Source organism: Maniola jurtina, chromosome 1 (assembly GCF_905333055.1).
Source record: "Maniola jurtina chromosome 1, ilManJurt1.1, whole genome shotgun sequence".
Taxonomy (NCBI): Eukaryota; Metazoa; Arthropoda; class Insecta; order Lepidoptera; family Nymphalidae; genus Maniola; species Maniola jurtina.
The window spans coordinates 16,259,569-16,280,982 of NC_060029.1; the positions used below are offsets into that span (position 1 = coordinate 16,259,569).

Here is a 21,414-nt window from a genome sequence, read left to right on the forward strand (position 1 = left end):
ATCTGAGATAGAAAGGAACTCTCCGATTTTGAAAAAAAAACGGTTGAGTGACAAAATGAACACATCAATTTGAAACAAATAGGCTTAATTTGGTATGTGAAAATATACCTAAATCCAAATGCTGAAAAAAATTTTAACCTAATGAAACAACTACAAGTCATTTCTCACGAAAAACAACATTTTTGTGAAGCGTTATAATACCAAACCTATATTACGAAAAAACTTGAATAACTGAATTCTGAAAACAAAACAAATCAAATAAACAGAAAAAGCTAAATCAAATCAGAAATCCTTAAATGGCATTTAATCATTAGGTACAAATACACAAACGAAATTATTTAAACAACGTGAGAAAAAACCTAAACATTTCAATATTGATCCTAAAATGATGCACCCAATGTTTCTAGTAGGTAGTAAATTAGTCCGCTGGTATTAAAAATTGTAATAAAAACTAACCAACAGACAGACAAGGAAACAAGATAATGTTAAGTTGTTATCCACATCCAACTACGAGTAGATATGTTTAAAAGCTCATCGGGAATTAGATTTAAAATCGATTGCGAAATTTGTGCCGACAAACAGACAAACAAGCAAACCGACAAGAAAGCGAGTAGAAAAGGAAGAAACTAATACGAAAAAAATAGGCGCAATATCTGTAATACCTGAAAAAATACCCGATTACGAGTAAGTCATATTCAAATTCTATATCACAATCACATATCACTTAGAAAGACAGCATAGCTATTAGGAAAGAAAAACCACATCTAAAATGCGTCTCAATTAGCTCAACGGTTGAAAAGCGGACCGAAAGGTCGGTGGTTCAAATCCCACCCATTGCACTATTGTCGTCCTACTCCTAGCACAAGCTTTTTGCTCAATTGGAAGGGTAAGGGGAATATTGCTCATGAATAGCATGACAATATTCTTTAAAAAAACCCAAAGACCTGAATCCAATAAAAAGTGAGCTAGATCTTTCAAAATCCATATAAACGATGTCACAATCACTCATCACTCGTCACTTTAGTCATTCGTCTTTACATTGTTGTGCGCTAGAAGACCGCGGACCACAGCCAGAAAAGCGATTGATCCTCGTGAATCAGGATTCACGAGGATCAAGTAGGTGGATGGTGGCGAGTTTCATCGTCTCGGCGTTGATTGGCATGCATGCGATGTGGAAAAAATGAAGAAAATAGACGCTAATACTAGACTAGAGTAGACAGAACCCTTTATAAAAATCCAAGCCCTGCAAAATTATGATAAAACCACAAGGCACCTTCGTTTCATAAAATAAAGAAAAAAACAGAACAGCATCGATAGTTAAAGAAAAACTCCAGCTATTACGCGATAAACATGAATTCTGAACATAAATTAAATGTAATCTAGATATTTATCCAGCTTCCTATTTCTCCAAATGCTGCAATCCTGGAATTATGACACAATCACAAGTTTTGTTTCATGAAACGTAAAAAAATGAAGATACTTCTTATTACAAAAAAGAACCACGCTATCTATTATGAACATATCATGAAAGAAAAACCGAAAAACTTAAAAATCCATTTAAAATACCTGAAGACCCAAATCCAATAAACTGAAATCTAAGTCCTGCAAAACATCACTCATCACTTAGGTCACTCTCCCTTACATTGATGTGCACTAGAAGACCGCGGAGTAGAGCAGCCACAGGAAGAACAGCAGGATCACGAGGATCATGTAGGTGGCGGCGAGGTTCACCGTCTCGGCGTTGATCGCCATGCTTGCGATGTGGAGCAGAACTGATCCATGCTGATCCTCGGCCTGGCGGCATGCGTCGGCGGCCAGGGACGGACTTGTGCTTAAGGACGTTTTATTATATTTGGGATGAATTCCCTTCATCATTATAGGAATTACCCACAATCTAGTAAAATGGCTTGCTTTTTTATTCATTATAGGCAAACGCTTCATCGCAATCATGTCCGATGGAAAGTGATGAAGTGACCTACGATGGGACGCTTTTACCCAGAAGATACCTATTCACTCTTGTTTTAACCCCCGAATTGTAGTTGATAGGAAACACAGATCCCTGAAAAGTATTCCAAAGCTTAGCCAAGCGTATAAGGAATAACTTACGCTTGCCTGTTAGGGTCAAGAGCTGGAAATAGAAGGCATTGCTTTACAGACTACTTCCATTAGGTGAGGTTCCTCACTCTTGATTCTTAACCACCAGCAGCCAGGGTCTTACCTTGCTGTTAAAAGATGTAGCATTGATGTGATTTTCTAAGTATTTTTTAAATATTCTGTAAAAAAAAAAAATTGAGACGACGACGTGAAGAGCGATACGAATATGTTGATGAGTGTAGCAATGTGTTAAAAAATGCTTGAAAATAAAATCGGATTTGCATCAAAAATAAAATAAAGTATAGCTGTTTATTCTCGGTTCTCCTCTCCGATAACTCTTAGATTTATTAATAATAATTTTATTTTAAACTCAACGAAACTAAAGACATCTTTAACTTTACTACCATTTGGTTAAACTATTTTTATGACAATATTTTCGGTATGGTAACGTTTACATGATTAAACTAATTTGCAATTGTTGCATAACAATATCCTGACTCTTCCACAGCATCACAAAAACTCATTACGTAATAATGACCACTTATTTTTCCAAACATAACAGTCATATTTCTTCGACATTTTAAAAGTTTCATTTATATTCCATTTCATAAAACAAAATAGCGATTACGTTAAGATTAATTTCATGACTCTCCGTCACAGACTTTGTATAACACCTCTTGATTTGCTACATTACAGAAAAAAATCATTGGAGGTTTATTTTTGAACAAAATTTACTCACAATTTAGATTTAAAATGCCGAGTAGAGAAGCCATAGGGAGATCAGCAGCATCAGTAGGATGCAGTATGTAGCAACCAGGTTGAGGCCTTCGGATCCCGGTTTCATTTTGAACCTATTAATTAGACACTAGTTGCTCGAGCAAGAGAATAGTCTCTATACTAAAGGACAGCGCACGACTAACGAACTTCGGGAAAACAAAGAATGTTTTTAACTAGTTATTTAGAAATAAATATAAAATCTACATTTTCGCTTTTGGCACACAGAGATTAATTATTTGTCACAGCGGTATTTTCTTGCGGGAGTGACCCAATATATTTGTTGTGTTTATATTTAACTTTGTTTTCGTCGTTTTTTCGCCGAATCAGTCGGCGCCAAGTCATTGCCTTCTGGTGTTTTTCACATTTCAAGAGTCTACCTTTTATCATTCACAGGAATATCTTTGTGACAAAATGTTAACTTCCGTAATATTAATCGGAAGTGATAATGGCGATAGATGGAACCCGTTAACCTGTTTATAGACACAGTGTGGTAGGATATTGCAAATTACCATTTGACTTAACCAAGACCAAGGATCTTGGCTTTCCGATCACCGATAATCCAACATATTTATTGCAAAATGTTATATCTAGATCAGACCTGTAGAACAAACTGATAAAGAATGCTATAAGTTTAAGTTATCACGAAATTATGTTCCAATGATTAGTTTTAACTTCTGGTATTTTTTTTCGCTTTCGTAAAAAAATTATACAAAATAATTCGTCGATTTCTCCAGTAAATTCGACAGATCTGAGTCCGGCCCTGTGCGCGATTCAATTCTGGAGAATGATAAGATTGTTTATATTCGCGCTGGAGCGTAGGCCGCTGAATTTTTACTCCATGCCTACCACCTCTACAGTGCGCAATCTACCTATCTCCCATATAAAAAAAGTACAATGATTTTTTTACTAATTTTTTTTTAATAGCTACCTACTTATATATGTTATAATACCTACAAACTCAAACCACAGCTCAAACTATGAATTGTGGTCAAACCCAAAACTAAAACCATTTGAGAGAATAACATCATATCGCTTTTTCAAGCGATCTCTATTCGAAATGCATAGCAACTTATACCTATAGTAGCTTATGCTCGCGACTTCGTCCGAGTGGACCATACTTTCAAACCCCTATTGGTTTTGGTATCGACACCTCAGACATTATCTATATAACCCAGATACAATTCGTAGGTTTACCTACCTCACTGATCCGATGTGTTCGAAACTAGTCGGACTTACATCGACTAAATACCTGAGTATAGCCGTAACTTATTTATTTATTTAACTACCTATACTTATATCATCACACGAATATTATAAAGGCGAAAGTTTGTATGTGTGTGTGTGTGTGTATGTTTGTTACTCCTTCACGCAAAAACTACTGGATGAATTTGGCTGAAATTTGGAATGGAGATAGATACTATCCTGGATTAGCACATAGGCTACTTTTTATCTCGGATAGTTAAAGAGTTCCCACGGGATTTTTAAAAACCTGATTCCACGCGGACGAAGTCGCAGGCATCGGCTAGTGTATAATAAATCAGTCACCATAAAAGAGTCCTAGTAAATCAAGATTTAAATATTTTTTCAGTTTTTGTGAATAATACGTAAGCAAGTAAGTATTTTTGGGAGCAGCGAGGTGCCGGGACGGTCATACAGGTCGACTACCTTCAGATCGTCAACCTTTCAAAACTAATTATTTTGGTACTTTTCTTCATTCGCATAAATAAAATAAACTGTTTCGATTCGCAAAAATAAATGAAATTGATTATTCTACCTGTATAGGTATGTAAGTCGTCAATATTATAGTCGGTTCAATATAACTGAGCACGGGCCTCCTTTCAAGTAAAAATCTTTACTTGATCTTTCAAGTATCTATCAATTAATTCTAGTATCGACTATTCTCACAAATTAGTCAATACTAGAATTAATTTCGTAAACTGGACCCTTTCAAGTAAAGATTTTTAAGTAAACCTGTGAGAATACCATAAGCCTACGTTGTCGTATTAGTTACAAATTGCGAAAAACCAAATTAAATTTGAATTTCGCGGGCAGGCCCGCAGATGTACTATCTCTATGGAGATAACATGATTACTTATTATTCGAAAATTGAAACTATAGACCGTTCATTTTAGAATGAACAGTCTGTAAGACATTACCATGAATTTCTTAGTTTCAAATATTTTAAAGCACTATTAGCGTCAATGAGTTGATACCCATAAATCCCGTGTAACGGCCGAGTGGTTATCATCAAATAACGTGAAAAACAGCTGAGCTTCTAACAGGCAACCATAAATATTATCTCTTGAAGAGTATTATGAAAAATTATTTCGGTGTATCCGCGATCGTCAACGGCAGGCAGAAGCCATTAATCGAAGTAACTCGGACCATTGCGCTCAATCAAAGATACCCGTCCTTGTGGGGAGGAGACAGCAACATTCATATCTGCCAAAGCTTCAGACCAATCAGTGGTAACAGCTATGGTGCACGGTGTGTCGCGTGCATGTAAGTCCAGCACTTAGGGCGCAACTCTCGACGCCTCCAAAGGATACCTGCCGCTCGCGGCCACCGAAATCCTTGCCTTATTATTAGGAGTTCTGTGCTCGCGGCGCTCTCTCTTATATTTTGAATAAACGACAAAATTGTGCTTCTTTCCTTCCTAAAAATTATATTTTACTCGTCTATGTCATATCCTTACTCTGTGCCTGAAGTTCTCTACTCATTCGCTTAGTAGACGCAATAGACTCTCAGAATGAGGATGTACGCTTGGAAAGTTTGTGTATTGCGGGAACAAAGAGGCGACCGATCAACCAATCGCGAAGTACCATACAGTAGAACTCCTCTTGTGCTCACTTCGATGCGCCATATTTTTGCCTAGTCCTACACTCTGTCTATCTCTGTCAATCGTTGTCTATCTGAAAACATGCAAAAGTGTGCAGAGTGATAGCGCACACGGTTCTATAAGCACATAATTTAAATGTATCGGAAACCCTTGCACTTTGGCATAAATTATAAATTGAATATTTATTTGAAAAGAATAACCGCAGAGTTTCTTGCTGCTTTTTCTCGGCAGGAAGAACATCCTGAACTAGCGGTAGATTCACTTGAAGATTCAAAAGCGCTTTTAAAAGTTTATTTGAATAAAAAAAATCTATTCTTATTTCTATTTAGTCTATGAAACTGCCCGTGTTGCTCAATGACACTCAGTACCTAATATTCTATGTTATTTTTAAATTCTAAGTAGATTTTGTGAGGAAATGCGCGGCTGGAATTATTCCAATACATTTTTGTGGGCTTGGGACGCTTTTGTATAGTTTACGAGGGAATGAGGGAATGTTGCTTTGCGGATGTGGGGACTATAACGAACTATGGAGCTCTCTCTCTAAATAAATCGATGTAAAGCGTAATTTTTATAGGTATAATATTTATTACTAGGCGATTCTGAGAGGAGACCCGTGTGGGTCCAAGGGCCGGGTGGGTTGGGTTGGTCATGATCATTGACGTGTAAATTGAATTGCTAATTTTAATTGACGCAGAAGGAAATCCCGCGGAAATGGGAATCAGAATCAGATTATTTCTGATTCACGCTTTCACTTTGTAATTTGTATTATAGTGACTAATCCCAGAAGAATTTTTTGGAAAGCACCCAAGAATATTATTATTATGACGACGAAAACAATAAAATATGCTTTTTATGTGGTCCTACGATAATTTTTAAATCGACTAGGTAGATAGATACCATTACCAAGATGCAGATAAACTTCTAATAAGTTTTAAGACGTAATACGAAATCGTGATAATAAAAAGTACAGAAACCCAGAAAAGTACAGAAAGTTTTGGGCTTCTTTTCAGACCAGGACACGTTTTGAACCATTATTGTTTTAGTTTTACGTTACTAAAGTAATTATTCAATTATGGACATCCCAAGGGCATCTAAGAAAGCTTAGTCTAAGCGGGGAAAGCCAAAAAAAAATTGCTGATGGTTTTTACATCTGCATGTTGCAACGCAGTTGAACTGGTGGGAACGAGCACATTTTTTGACTCATGGTTGACTCATACGTTGTTCTAAAGTTACCCGCATCAAAATGAGTGTCAATGTAGATAAAAACTGTCAATGCCAATGTCATTCATTGCCTTTAACATGACATTACTAATGGGACTTCGTCTGTGGTGGCGTTTGCTGGCGCGCGTGCGGTGCTTATTTGGAGTGTTTTTTTGTGAGAAGTGGCCGGTTTTTGTGTTCTGCTGGTGTTTATTGGTAGTGGAACTGGCTGGGAAGCGCTCTAAATGGCGTCGCGAGTATGTTAGCGGGCGCCGGCACCGACGGAGTCCATACTTATACATATAGTTTCCATAACTTGTGAATAACTACAAACTTGACATCGGCTAATCAGTGTAAAGCCAGACGAGAGAAAAAAAAACATTACTAATGTCATATTGACGTTCATAATTAATGACAACTGACAAGTGACAAGTGAAATCTGCGATTCTCGAAGGAATTTGTGTTTGTGATTTTTTGTTGTTTGCTAATTTAAAAAAGGCTGTTGATAACAGATAAGTAGCTGAATAATCGACGTCACTATTTATATAAGCTATTTAACTTACATGAGCGTATAATTTTTTTTTTATATGTGTGAATTATAATGTGAATACGAGAGATCCAATTTATTTGGTGTGATTTAATGGGCGATCGGCAGCGTTTACGCACTGAAGAGATGGCTACGACGAGCACAGCGGTGACTGTTCCACCTCAAATACAAGAGGCAAGTAGCGAGGTAACTTATCAAACCGGGTATTTAATAATGTATACGCATAGAAACACTATTTCGTCACGATAACCTAACAGTCGAATTGCCTCTTTCACTGTCGCATATCGTAAAATTCGTCATGGGGATCGTCGATCGTGTTACAATACGTCTTCTAAAGGCTCCAATAAACGTGTTTTTATCACCGAAATCCGTTTTAAGCGTTCAAAGTTCGCGATATTCGACAAAAAGTGATGGTTTGCTTAGCGATATAAATGTGTTGGATATTACGCGGGTGATTGCTGGTCCCGTGTGTACTATGACCTTGGGGGATTTAGGGGCGAATGTCATAAAAGTTGAGAGCCACGGTGGGGATGATACAAGGAGGTGGGGGCCTCCGTTCTTCAAGGACTCCAAAGAGGCTTATTATAATTTATGTGTGAACAGGAGTAAAAAGAGTATCTGTATTGATTTTAAAAGTATAGAAGGTAAGCATTTATTTAAGCGTTTTTTTACTAGTTTTGTATCAATTTCTGTAATAATCATCATGAAAATTTGTTGAGAGATGTGGCTAACAGTATCATCTATCTTATGTAAGGAGTCTATCTTATCTCTACACTTTCAGAGCTTATCCTATTCTAAAATAAATGAACAGAATTCTGTTGTTACCAAATATTAGTCAGTTCATTTTGTGTAATTATCAATTTTATTACTGACTCTACTTGAGTCTCTTACTTTTTCCCAGGCCTTAAAAGGGTCAGATGGTAGCTTTGTTGGTAACCAGACGGAGTGGCAGAAACCAGCAGATTTTGAAAATGTTGTACTTTAAATATTTCAGGGAAGAATATAATTTATGACTTGGCAAGGAAGTGTGATGTGGTAGTGGAGAACTATTTGCCGGGGAAGTTGGATCAGCTGGACGTGGGCTACAACAAGCTGAAGCAGATCAACAAAAGAATCATATACTGTGCCATCACTGGTTTTGGACCCATAGGGCCTTATCGCAAAAAACCAGGGTAAGAAAAACTAAATGAAGTAGTTTCTAGGGTTCAGTACCCAAAAGGAGCCAACAGGAACCTTTTACCATCGCTGTCCATCTCTCTGTATGTCCGTCTGTCTGTCTGTCAGCAGTATTTTATGTCTCAAGTCTTTATCTCATGAATTTAAAGTGTAAATGCATGCGTCTGTGTAAGTACTGAAATGTATATTATAGTAATCTTAATGTAAGTGAACAGTATGTTCTTTTTGAGAATAAATTCTTTAAACCGAACCGATATGTTGGCAGTGAGTCGCAATTTTCACTGATTGTGTATTTCTATTGCTGCTGTAACAAGTAACAAGAAATAATAAAAGTTTCAAAATGGCTGTCATGCAAATGCAAAAAAAAACAACGAAAAAGTATGTTATATCTAATCTAAGTAGTGTTATATCTTGTATGATGGTATGGAATCCTTTGTGTCTGTTCGACTTGCACTCGTTATTTATTTAAATATGTTACTTTTTAGATATGATGTCATCGCTGCAGCTATGGGTGGCTTGCTAAATTCAACTGGCGAGAGAAATGGAGACCCAGTTAAACCTGCAGTAGCTGTCACTGATATCACTACCGGCCTACATGCCTTCGGCGCAATTATGACCGCATTGTACTACAGAACTAAAACTGGAAAAGGACAAAAAATAGACTGTAACCTGCTCTCCACCCAAATATCCAGTATGACCAATATTGCAAATAATTACTTAAACTGTGGCATTGAAGGAGAGAAATGGGGCATGGCACACTCTAACATAGTCCCATACCAAGGGTTTAAAACTAAAGATGGACACATAGTACTCGGAACAGGCTCTGAAGCACAGTTTGCTGATTTCTGCAAACTTATAAACAAAGAGGAACTAATAACAGACGAAAGGTTCAAAGATAACGAAGCCAGAATTAAAAACCGTGAAGAAATCACTAGAATTTTAAGTGAAGTTATTATAACGAAGACAAGGAAAGAATGGATGGAAATATTCAAAGATGCAACCTTTCCTAACGGGCCTGTTAATAGTATGAAAGAGGTTTTCGAGGATGAACATGTTAAGGAGATAGGTTTGGTTAAGGAGTTACCACATCCTCTTATAGGTACAGTGAAGGTTGTTGCTCCTCCTACGGTGTACTCTGAGGGAGGGAACAAGGCAAGAATGGCTCCACCTTTATTGGGGCAGCATACGAAGGACATTTTGTCCAATTTCTTAGGTTACCATGATGCTAAAATTGACGGCCTTTTTAAAAATAAGGTGGTAAAATAAACTTTTATTTCTAATCATTTCCTTATATAGTCTGCACAAAATGACTTCTCGCGCGCCATTTTGATTCGATGGGTCAAATGTCATGTCAAAAATACGCTTCACCTTTAAAATAAGGACTAAAATGTACTTTTGACATGATATTTGACACATAAAGTTAAAATGGCGCGTGAATTTCTAACGCATTATACTGTAAAACATTTTTTAATTTTTTTTTATTAATATAATGTACAAATTGCTTCAATCTTTCTATCCATCACTATATCTTGATAGATTCAGCTCCTATGCTCTGTTAAAGTTAATAATATTTAGGTATTCATTAACTCATATTTTTCTGTAAAAAGCTATTCGACTATTCTCTTCTTATCTTTATTTAGCTCACTAGTTTCTGTATTAGCTCGAGTTTCTTTTCAGAAAGTCACACAAACCTTGTAATTTCTAAAAAGTAGTTGTATGTATTATTGGCGTCACTCAGAAAAGCAGGTATTATTTAAATATTTTTATCGAATTATTGGAATGTCCTCTCCATAACCAACACAAAAAAAACACAAGTTTAATGTGTAAGGTTATCCGAGAGTTTTAATCTAAACAAACTAATGCCAAAATAAATAATTTAATTAGAGCGTGATTGCTATCACAACATCTAATTATTCAGTTCACAATCGAAATACCGAAAATATGCGATATCGCTCCGAATCTCGGAAGGAGACTGAACTAAAACCTTCGAAACACCCGTATTTATGCAAGTTCGATCTTGTTGGCCTCCTAGCAACAGATTGTATGACATCGAATGAGCCAAATATCGATTTTATCAAACTACCTGCATTAGGTAAATTAATAATTTTATATTATTTTTGACAACTCAAATCAATTTTTAAAAATAACCTTACAGTTTAATGTGGGTAATATAAGACTGTTGTAAAGATTTTTTGATATGCATTTATTTCTGTAAATTGCATAAACAAGCAATGCCTTATCAAATGATCATTATCAAATATGTACCTAGGTATTTAAAATCTATGCTTACATAAAGTCAAGTAAACAATATACCTACCGTAATCAGGTCTAGTTTTTTTAACTTTATATTTATAAATCTGAAGCCTTAGGACGATTATGCACTGCATCATCCGATCTGAATCCGTGAAAATACGTGAAGTAGTCATAGAACTATATGGTAGCTTACGCACTAGCTCCGACTTCCGTCATTCGAGTTCTCTCTGTCATCTGTGAGAATATCTCAGATGTGCCTCAGATTTAAATCGGACGTAAGTCTAGGATATTTCAAAGATGTCCACTGAATAGCTTGGATTTGGATCAGAGATCGAATAAGTGCGTAAGCAATATCCGAATTAGGTCCGTATTTTGTATACCCATATTTTCACGGATTCGGATGAGTGCGTATCGCTTTTAGTACAATATATTAACATTACCAATGTTGATAGAATTCAAGTTACTCTAATTCAAGTACCTGCTGAATTATTGGCTTTATATCAAGGAGCTTTGGATTCATTTTTCTTTCATTTGACATTGTTTTGACGCTCAAATCGTATATACATTGATGAGATGTAAAATCTCATACTAACCACACTGATATGGTATATGTGATAGTAAAAGTTTCATTGTTAATCACAAGATATAAATAAAGTAAATAAATGATAAGAAACATAATGTTGGTGTTTTCTTTTTATGAATGACTAGCTGATACCCGCGACTTCGTTCGCGTGGATGTAGATTTTTAAAATTCCCGTGGGAACTCTTTGATTTTCCGGGATAAAAAGTAGCTTATGTGCTAATCCAGGGTATAATCTATTGCAATTCTAAATTTCAGCCCAATCCATCCAGTAGTTTTTGCGTGAAGGAGTAACAAACATTCACACACACACACACATACAAACTTTCTCCTTTATAATATTAGTGTGATAGTGTGATTAGAGTACCTGATAAAATAAACGGTTAATACCGAAAATTGAGGTTGGTTCCAACTCACAGGAACTGGGTTTAAAGGGCGAGCCATAAATCCTAATAATAAACAGCCGTGTATTGGGTCAGGAGTCGGTGGAGCGAGTGGCTGTGATAACGCTGCGGCCGACGCGCGCGTCGTCGCGCAAGAAGGTGGTGTGGACCGAGGACACCGTCGACAACGAGAACATGAACAAGAAGAAGTCCAAGTGTTAGTACCATTCCATTCAACAGCGGTCAGTTCTGCGACAGACCGGATTTTGCTCACAGACTATAGACAACCCTTTAAGGGTTCCGTACCTCAAAAGGAAAAACAGAACCCTTATAGGATCACTTTGTTGTCTGTCCGTCCGTCCGTCGTGTCTGTCGACAAACTTATAGGGTACTTCACGTAGAATCACGAAATTTGGCGGGTAGGTAGGTCTTATGGCACAAGTACAGGAATAAATCTGAAAACCGCGAATTTGTGGTTATATCATTTAAAAAAATTATGTTTCAATTTTCAAAGTAATATAACTATACCAAGTGGGGTATCATGTGAAAGGGCTTTACTTGTACATTCTAAAACAGATTTTTATGTATAGTTTTTGATTTATCGTACAAAATGTTGGAAAAAAGACCCCATTACGGAACCCTCAGTGCGCGAGTCTGACTCGCACTTGGCTGGTTTTTGAGCCATGACTTCGGCCTCGTGGAACTCAGGTCCAATTGTAGTTCAAGATTAGCGAAGCAATTAGGATTGGAATCATAGTAGTCTTGTTTTCGAACTGAAAAGTTTCTTCTCAATTTGACGGCCTCCCTGGCGCAGTGATCTTATTAGGGGGAGGTACCGGGTTCGATTCTCGGCAGGAGTTTGGAATTTTATAATGTCAAAATTTCTGGTCTGGTCTGGTGGGAGGCTTCGGCCGTGGCTAGTTACCACCCTACCGGCAAAGCCGTGCCGCCAAGCAATTTAGCGTTTTGGTACGTTTCTGTGTAGAAACCAAAAGAGTATGGGTTTAATGAAAACTCCCATACCTTTTCCAAGTTAGCCCGCTTCCATCTTAGACTGCATCATCACTTACCACCAGGTGATATTGCAGTCAGGGCTTACTAGTATCTGAATAACAAAAGAAAATCATTAGCTTTTGATATTTTGAGTGATATCTTGCACAACAGCAGTCAGGTAAACTCCAGATAAGGTATACTTTAGTATTTTAAAAAATGAAGACCAATTTTCACGCTTGTGTTCTTGAAAACATGGCGGCCCACAGAAACATGGCTGCGGAAACAGTCTATAGAAGTTATTGCTTGAAACACAATTTCATGTTGTTTTCCAGGTTGTTGTATATATGAGAAGCCTCGTCGCTTCGACGAATCCGATTCGGAGACGAGCGACGACGAATGTGAGCACTGCTTTGGCCACGTGGAGCATCGACGCAAGAAGCAACAGACACAAACCACCATCACCACCACTGAAACGCAGGTCTGTACGATCTTTGCCTTTAAATTAACATCAATAAAAAAGTTTTCTTTCTTTCTTTCAATATATCTATGATAATATATCAAAACAACTATTTGCTTTATAATTGTAGTTTTAGTGATTTAGTATTTTTTAAAGACCCAATATATAGCGTGCAAAACTCGGGGTTAATGTCCCGCCTATGACGCGACATTGACCCCCGGCACATATCTACGCAATGCCCGTTCTATTTTCAGTCAAATGTTTTATTTTCAAGTGCACATTGACCTAGAATCATGAAATTTGGCACGTAGGTTCTTATAGCACAAGTAAAGGAAAAAATCCGAAAACCATGAATTGTGGTTACAGCACAAAAAAAAATTTAAATGTGTTCCAAAAAAAAAATGGTTATTGGTTTCGGATTGTGTTTAGTTGGTATAACAATAGAGCTAAGGTTTTGCTATCGTTCTACACCCTGTATAAATACGTTTACCATTTGGGTGTCCACAGGCGGCGGAGCAGACCGCATCGATAACGCTGCAGCCGGCCGAGCCCGCGCCCAGCCCGCCCGACAAGTCGCCCGCCGAGCCCGCGCCCAGCCCGCCCGACAAGCCGCCCGCCGACACCGACAGCTAAACACGCATACTGTATTCTATATAGATGCAGGCGTTACTTTACGGAAGTCCATGATATACAAAGGATCAAAAGCTTTATTTACTACCAGAGGATGCCCGCCACTTCGTCCGCGTGTATTTTGGCTTTAAAAATCCCGTGGAAACTCTTTGATTTTCCGGAATGAATAGTAGCCTATGTCCGTCCCCGGGATATACGCTAACTCTGTACCAAATTTCGTCAGAATCTGTTATTGTTGGGTCAATTTGTCGAAAAGATAGCAGACAGACAGACACACTTTCGCATTTATAATATAGGTATGGATAATCCGCTAAAAAGGCAAATGCACAACATGCAGCATGCGATATGCACCACCCGCCTTCCCAGGAGTTTGCAATTGAAAGGACTACATCTCCTGAGGATGCTCCGTGTTCTGGTGGATTTGTGTGGTGTTGCGTGGTGGCTTTGGGCTTGCTTGTTTGCTGGCTTTTCCTGCATGCTTAGCAGTGGGAGGGCGGGTGGTGCATGTCGCGTGCTGACTGTTGTACCGTACAGATTTTCCTTTTTCTGCGGATTATAGCAAATTAAGCTTTTGATTCTTTGTATAAACGCGCATAATACATTTACCTACAACTTATTACTTAATGTAAAGTACAATAATCTTACCACTGACCAAACTTTGCATCCATTCTGAACTCTGCCACTCAAACATAAAATAATTATCACGTTATCCATCCAAATCTATCCTAGATAAAAGCTGACTGACTGACTGACTGATCTATCAACGCATAGCTCAAGCTCACCTACTGGACGGATCGGGCTGAGTCATGCATAAGAACGTAGACATCAGCTAAGAATAGAATAGAATAAGATTTATTTGCTGATCCAACACATATTACAATAAACATTTACTAAAATTTTCCCGAATTCAGCTAAATGGTGTGGATACCCAATGTAACCACACTGAAAGGATTTTTAAAAATTCAACCCCTAAGGAGACAAAAATATAGGGGTTTGAAAGTGTAGTCCACGCGGACAAAGTCGCCGGCATAGTTCATCAATAATAAATCTGCTTGGCCATCTCCGCTTCTGTGGACGGGCACCCTTATTATCCTGAATTAATTAGACTGGTAGTAAAGTTTGGTACAACATACACTTTCCTAATTAATTGTATTCCATTAATATGAATAATTTTAATACCTACTAATTGAAGTGTAAAAGACCCTATATGCCACAAGTATGATTTGTAAGCGGGTGGTGGTGAGCTCTAACGCTGCGCCATATATGAGCCATTAAGGTCATAGCACACATATCAACGCGGAGGTGGATCAAATTCAAATTCAAATTCAAAATGTTTTTATTCAATTAGACTTTTACAAGTTCTTTCGAATCGTCAAAAGCATCTACCACTGGTTCGGAATGCCTTTCCTACCGAGAAGAACCAGCAAGAAACTCGGCGGTTGCTCTTTTCAAAGATTTGATATACAATATTATGCCATGTATAAAAGCAATTGAAGTCCTGCGCATTGCTGGAGCGAATCGAAGTTCAAATCCACGCTTTTTTATCATTTCATCATCGTATCAACTCGGGCCATCACGTATTCTTGTTGTTTTTTTTTTTAAAGAATATTAGCCATGCTAATCATGACTAATACTCCCCTTTCCCCTCCAATTAAGCGTAAAGCTTGTGCCAGGAGTGGGTACGATAATAGTGCAACGGGTCGGCTTTGAACCGCCGACCTTTCGAAATTCAGTCCGCTCCTCAACCGTTGGGCTATCGAGACTAACATTTACATTAGGTTCTTTTTTACATTAGGTTGACGTATGGTTGACGGCGAGGCGATACAATGAGGATGTCTTTCTGAGTTGAGTGTGCTGTCACCTTTAAACAAGTCTGTGTATAGCCCGCACTAAACTCTGTAAATAATGTATGAATGCGTATATCCGCTCATTTAATTAGGGTCCCATATTCATACAGTATTATTAGGTACAATCTATTTAACATCAGCCGACTTAAGTGTCGTAAACTGAGGTAAACGTACAAGCGACGCGCTACGGTGCATAGGACGTTTTTGACGTGACAACGTCTTATAATTCGATAGAGCCGGCTGCACGCACGAAAAACATGACTCATGCGGCGTTACCTCGCTCTGAGGCGTTCCATGTAAGGCTTGAAGTGCAAGCGAGAGCGCGGAACGAACGACAAAGAAGCACAATCGGCCTTTGTTGTCACGTTCAACTATCGTCAGTAAACGGACTTTACTGACAACCAATTTTTTTTTACCCCGAACAAAAAGCTGTTTAGTGATGAAACAACAATAGGTATGCAACAATGCGACATGTTACAAATGGAAACAATAATTTTGCGGTTTGGTTACACTTCTAACTATCAAGTGAGTTATAAAAATTGTGTGCCTACGTAACAGCATAGAATTTTGTTAAGTTGAATGTAATTGGATGGTGCTCCCCACTCGGCATTTATATTGTTAAATAACGTTCTATTCAATATGTTTTATTATATAACTAAAAATACATTATTGCAAAATGTTGTCCTTGAGGGAACAAGTATGATATTTCAAACATGAAACACTGTAATATTTGGCAAAGAATGTTATATGTAATAATATATATGTACATGTAAAAGCCATAACATAATTAGTTACTAAGCCAACCTAACTATAATAAAATTGAAAAAAATATTTTACTGTCTAATTTTAATGGTTCATATTTAATTGTTCGAAAAAACTTAATTATTTGTTAAGTCAAAATATTTAATAAAGCATAAAATGTTAACTTTCTTTTATTTTGTTACTCCTGTAAGTACAGTCGACTATACAGGTGTTTGGTACAAGGTTTGGCCCATATATGTTTATGGATTTTGATTGAAGCCAGGTGAAAAGTTCTCGAAGACATTGGAGGGCGTCTCCTCAAGTCTTGTACACTTCTGCGCCAGAAGCGATAGACCAAGTCGATCTCCCTGGCACAGTAGGTAACCAACGCTATGGTGTCTACGCTATAGTGAAAGGTCTCAGGTTCGATTTTGAGAATTTTCTAATTTTAAATTGTCGCTGGTCTGGTCTGATGGGAGGCTACGGCCTTAGCTAGTTGCCATCCTTCGGCAAAGCCTGTGCTGCCAAGCGATTTAGCGTTCCGGTGAACCTACAAAAAACCTTGAACCCACGCGAATAGTCTTAAATAAATAAAATCCTCTATATATTCAATTCTGTTATAGTTATATTAGTTCATACATTTTAAGAACATATTCGCTCTCTTTAGCCAATATGACGACTGCGTTCTCGAAATGTATGCATTACAGTTCGATTAATCTAACAATCGGGAAAAAAGTCCGTTATGTTCGACTGCTCGGTCTAACTGATCAGAATTAGTCTAGTTATTGAGTTATAGGCTGTTAAAGGACAGAAATACAAACACATTTTGTAATTAATAAATAACTATAATTGGTAAGATAAAATATATATAAACAATACTAATAATACATTATGAGAGGTATTTTAATGTAGATGTAGATTCTAGTATAATAATTGTATTAACCTAACTGCTACTAAGGCAACTAACAAAATCAATATTATTATAAATAATTAATAACTCAAAATTAACACAGGCTACGCCAAACTTATCGTTTTTGATCACATAATTGAAAATACATAGTTAAAAAAATCTAAATATATAAAAGGAAAAGCTGAGGATCACAGTGTTTCGACAATCCAATTCTATCAATTTTAATGAGATGTAACATAGCATACTGATAGCATTTTTATCATAATTCATTCAGACCAGATAAAGTTTGGCGCAACCTTTACAAGGCGTTAAATTTTTTTAAATCATTCAGTCTTAAATCCAGTCAATGTTCCTGTTTTATTACAACTCGGGTTGTTCTGAAATATGTTAGCTGCAGAATAAATAGCTCTTTTTTCTAGAAACTATTTTGAATTGGCTCTAAATGCAGTTGGTATGGGGACCTAAGTTACTAAAGGTGAAACGTCACAAACGTGGTGATGAAACGCACCTTATTGGTTGGACATCCATATGATTGTCTCACTCTTGTATTCAAGAGTGAGAAAATGCAAGACGCAGCGCATTTTACATACAAAGCTTGTTTTCATGTAAGTTTTGTCATAGGTCTACCTGCCAACCAGGTGGGGAATGGCAGACTTCACATACCTTTAAGAACATTATGGAAAGAACTCTTAGGGCCGGCGCACATATGGCGGAGCGCAGCGCAGAGCATTCAAATTTCACAGTCAAAATATTATTGACATTGTTCTCATTGAAATAATATCTAAATCAATTGTGCATCCGTGCGGATACTCGCGCATCCGTGCGGATACTCGCGCATCCGTGCGGATACTCGCGCAGTCCCGCGCGTGCTCGCGCATTCTCTGGTACAAATTCACGCGATTAGAAAACTTCGCGGGCATGCTCTGCACTGCGCTCCGCCATATATGCGCCGGCCCTTAGGCATGCATGGTTTCCTAACGATGTTTTTCTTCATCGTTAAAGCAAGTGATATTTAATGAATAAATAAATAGTTTACTTTTGAATATACTAATACTTTTGAGTTTTGAATAGATATCGATAATTCAAATTGAAATTAATTAAATAATCCTAAGGCACTAGGTTAAATAAAATAGGCATTAGTTTAAATATTTTTACACCTATTAAGCGTTGTTAAATGCCATCTTCAATCTTCATATTTAGAACAATATTTAGTATTTACACATAATAAATAATACTAAATCAAGCCTAGCGTTCATATGCTGAAGAAGCTGGCGACCAAAATGCTGTGACAGTACTACCACTTTTATAAGTCGCATCAGAAAAGTTCGATTGCGCAGAAAAGCGCAACCTAACGCCGCACGGTGGGGCAGTTCCGGGAATTAGCTGGCCATAAATCGATTTCTCAAAAATGGCCATTGACAAACAAAACTTACTACCTGAGGTAATTAAGTAGACACCAAACATAATGCCACCTCTCCATTCCTCTAATTAGGGGTGTTCACCATTTTGTGTCAGTCTAAACCTGAGCGTCACTCTAAGTGTTCATATTGCGTTAACTGATTCAATTAAAACGACTTTTTAAAAAGGGATTTTTATATGTTAGTGAGTTATTTTTGAAAAAAATCTTAATGGATTCTATTATAACAGGTAAGCGCCCATATATTACATTTATAAAAAAGTTTGAATAACGATAAAATAGATATTTTATGGCACTTGCAAAATAATGCTTCTGTAGCGGTCGAAAAATCATCTTTTAGATACTCAAAAAGGTTTTACTTTAACTTCCCACCAAGGCCCATCGGTTTTATTCATTGTAAATAAGAGCTGACAATTATCCCTAATTGAATACATCGAGATTAGCTGCGGTCTCCCGCGGAATCCATATTTTGAAGGCTATGAAGTACATAGCGGAAAATCGCCGTATTTCACAAATTTCTTTTTTTCGGTTTAAACCGGTTTTTATTTGCTTCCAGAATAGGAAGGCACTTTAGGGACTCGCACCGTAACACGTGGATTTCTTTTTACTAAAATGCAATAACAAGACTTGCCCGATTTTGATGCAAAATTGATTTATCTTGAGAGATATATTCTATCACAAGATGAATATTGTGATGAACAAAAGAAGGAAATTAAAGATAATTTCTCATGTCTAAAGTCACAATTTAAAAAAAAATGGATCGAGTCACATAAAAAGGCCCATACTTTCATTCAAAAGAATGATGAATGGTTAAAAGGAACATACGAAATACCGAGACCTAAAAAGCCTTCTTCTGGTAGACGATCAAAGTCGTTTGAAGATTCAAGTGAGAGAAGTAAACGCAGAAAAACACTCAAAATGCGTAGCACTATAGAAACAGACCACAAAACTTTATATTGAGTTGTATCCCTGGCACCCTATGTCTCCAACAATGCATAAAATATACATGATGCAACTGTAATGGATCATGCACTTCTGCCTATTGGATTACTACCTGAAGAAGCAGCAGAGGCACGAAACAAACATTTTCGCCAGTATCGGTAAAATTTCGCAAGGAAATGCTCAAGGGAGCAATGCAATTATGACTGCCTTAATAGGTTGTTGCTAAGTTCGGATCCATTAATATCGAGCATAAAGCCAAAACGTAAAAGAAAAAATGTGCCTCATAGCAAAGAAGCGTTGGAAATGCTTATTTCCGCTGAACTCAACACAGCAGAATGTCCTCATGAGGAATCTGAACCGGACCAATTTGACAAGGATGAATTGAGCTCTAGCTGTGGTGAAGACACTTGGGATTGATCTGAATCACACTATGTTTATTTTTGTATTTTTTTATTTACCATTGCATCTTTATTTTCTTAGTTTTGTTTTTATATTTTCTTAATTTATCATAATCACGATTTTAATTTACTATTATAGTTTTAGTGTTTTTAGTTTTTTACTATGTTTTATATAGAAATAAAATCTGTTTTGGCACTTTATGGAATTATTTGTTTTTCGCGTCAAAAAACGTTTGTTTCTCCTTCGCGGTAAAACTACTGAACCGATTTGGCTGATATTTCGAATGAATATAGATTATGCCCTGGGTTAGCACATAGGTTACTTCTTATCTCAGAAAATCCATGGTTTCCACATGATTTAAATCAGAATTTCGACAAACTGGATTTAAAACCAAAATATACGCAAGCGGGGCCGCGGGCATCAGTTAGTTTTAAAAAATAAGTTCCCAAAATACTAAAAAATATAATTTAACCTATTTACAACACATATATGGGAGAAAATAATATTGGCCGCCTAATTCCTGGATCTGCCCCACTGTGCGCCGACTAAAAGCGAATGCACACCAATGAAATAAAGGCCTTATTCCTTGACGTTAAGATTCTAAACACCAAAAAAAAAGACACGTGCTAACTGCTATCTCGCTCATAATTCGTGCGTACAAAACACGTCGCATAGGCAACAATCAAGCGACGGGCGCGCGCTATGATTGGCTGAGATATTTTCGCGCCATTTCAAAATAAGATTTCTGCGCAACGGCATATAACTTATAAAAATGGTAATAATGTTACATTTCAAGATACTTTTTTAGAGTTCCGTATCCAAAGTCTCCGCTGTCCGTCCGTCCATCCGTCTGTCTGTCAGTGGGCTGTATCTTGTGAATCGTAATAGGTAGAGAATTCAAATTTTCATGAAATGTGTAATTCTATTGCCGCTATAACAACAAACAATAAACATACGTTGTATGATGGTACGGAACCCTTCGTGTGCGAGTCCGAGTCGCACTTGACCGATTTTTTTCTTAATCCGGAAATTTTTGGCCCACTGAAGACAAATCTGATTACTTACATCAAATTGTCCAAACTAGGAAAATCAATTAATGGCTTTTTAACCGACTTCGAAAAAAGGAGGAGGTTCTCAATTCGTCGGAATCTTTTTTTGTACGTAAAAAGTAAAGCAAAACTTAAACTTGTTAGATAATAATAATAGTTTCTTATTGCAATTCACGATTA

At 37.2% G+C, this 21,414-nt stretch overlaps 1 protein-coding gene and 2 long non-coding RNA genes across 3 annotated transcripts; 2 read left to right on the forward strand and 1 right to left on the reverse strand.

Moving 5' to 3' along the window:
- Nucleotides 1–1,584: 1,584 nt before the first annotated feature.
- LOC123865093 lies at nucleotides 1,585–15,908 on the reverse strand. The gene is made up of 3 exons (XR_006795895.1): nucleotides 15,825–15,908; nucleotides 13,410–13,415; nucleotides 1,585–1,595 (listed from the first exon to the last, which is right to left on the reverse strand). It is a non-coding gene; the product is annotated as an uncharacterized LOC123865093 (long non-coding RNA).
- LOC123865033 (succinate--hydroxymethylglutarate CoA-transferase-like) lies at nucleotides 7,349–14,907 on the forward strand. The gene is made up of 7 exons (XM_045905854.1): nucleotides 7,349–7,635; nucleotides 7,715–8,101; nucleotides 8,452–8,629; nucleotides 9,119–9,890; nucleotides 11,949–12,066; nucleotides 13,175–13,321; nucleotides 13,805–14,907. The coding sequence occupies exons 1-7, from the start codon at nucleotides 7,551–7,553 to the stop codon at nucleotides 13,930–13,932; spliced, it is 1,815 nt and encodes a 604-aa protein (XP_045761810.1). The 5' UTR covers nucleotides 7,349–7,550; the 3' UTR covers nucleotides 13,933–14,907.
- A 422-nt stretch (nucleotides 15,909–16,330) lies between the features above and the next one.
- Nucleotides 16,331–17,904, forward strand: LOC123865134. The gene is made up of 3 exons (XR_006795918.1): nucleotides 16,331–16,403; nucleotides 17,416–17,425; nucleotides 17,894–17,904. It is a non-coding gene; the product is annotated as an uncharacterized LOC123865134 (long non-coding RNA).
- Nucleotides 17,905–21,414: the final 3,510 nt, after the last annotated feature.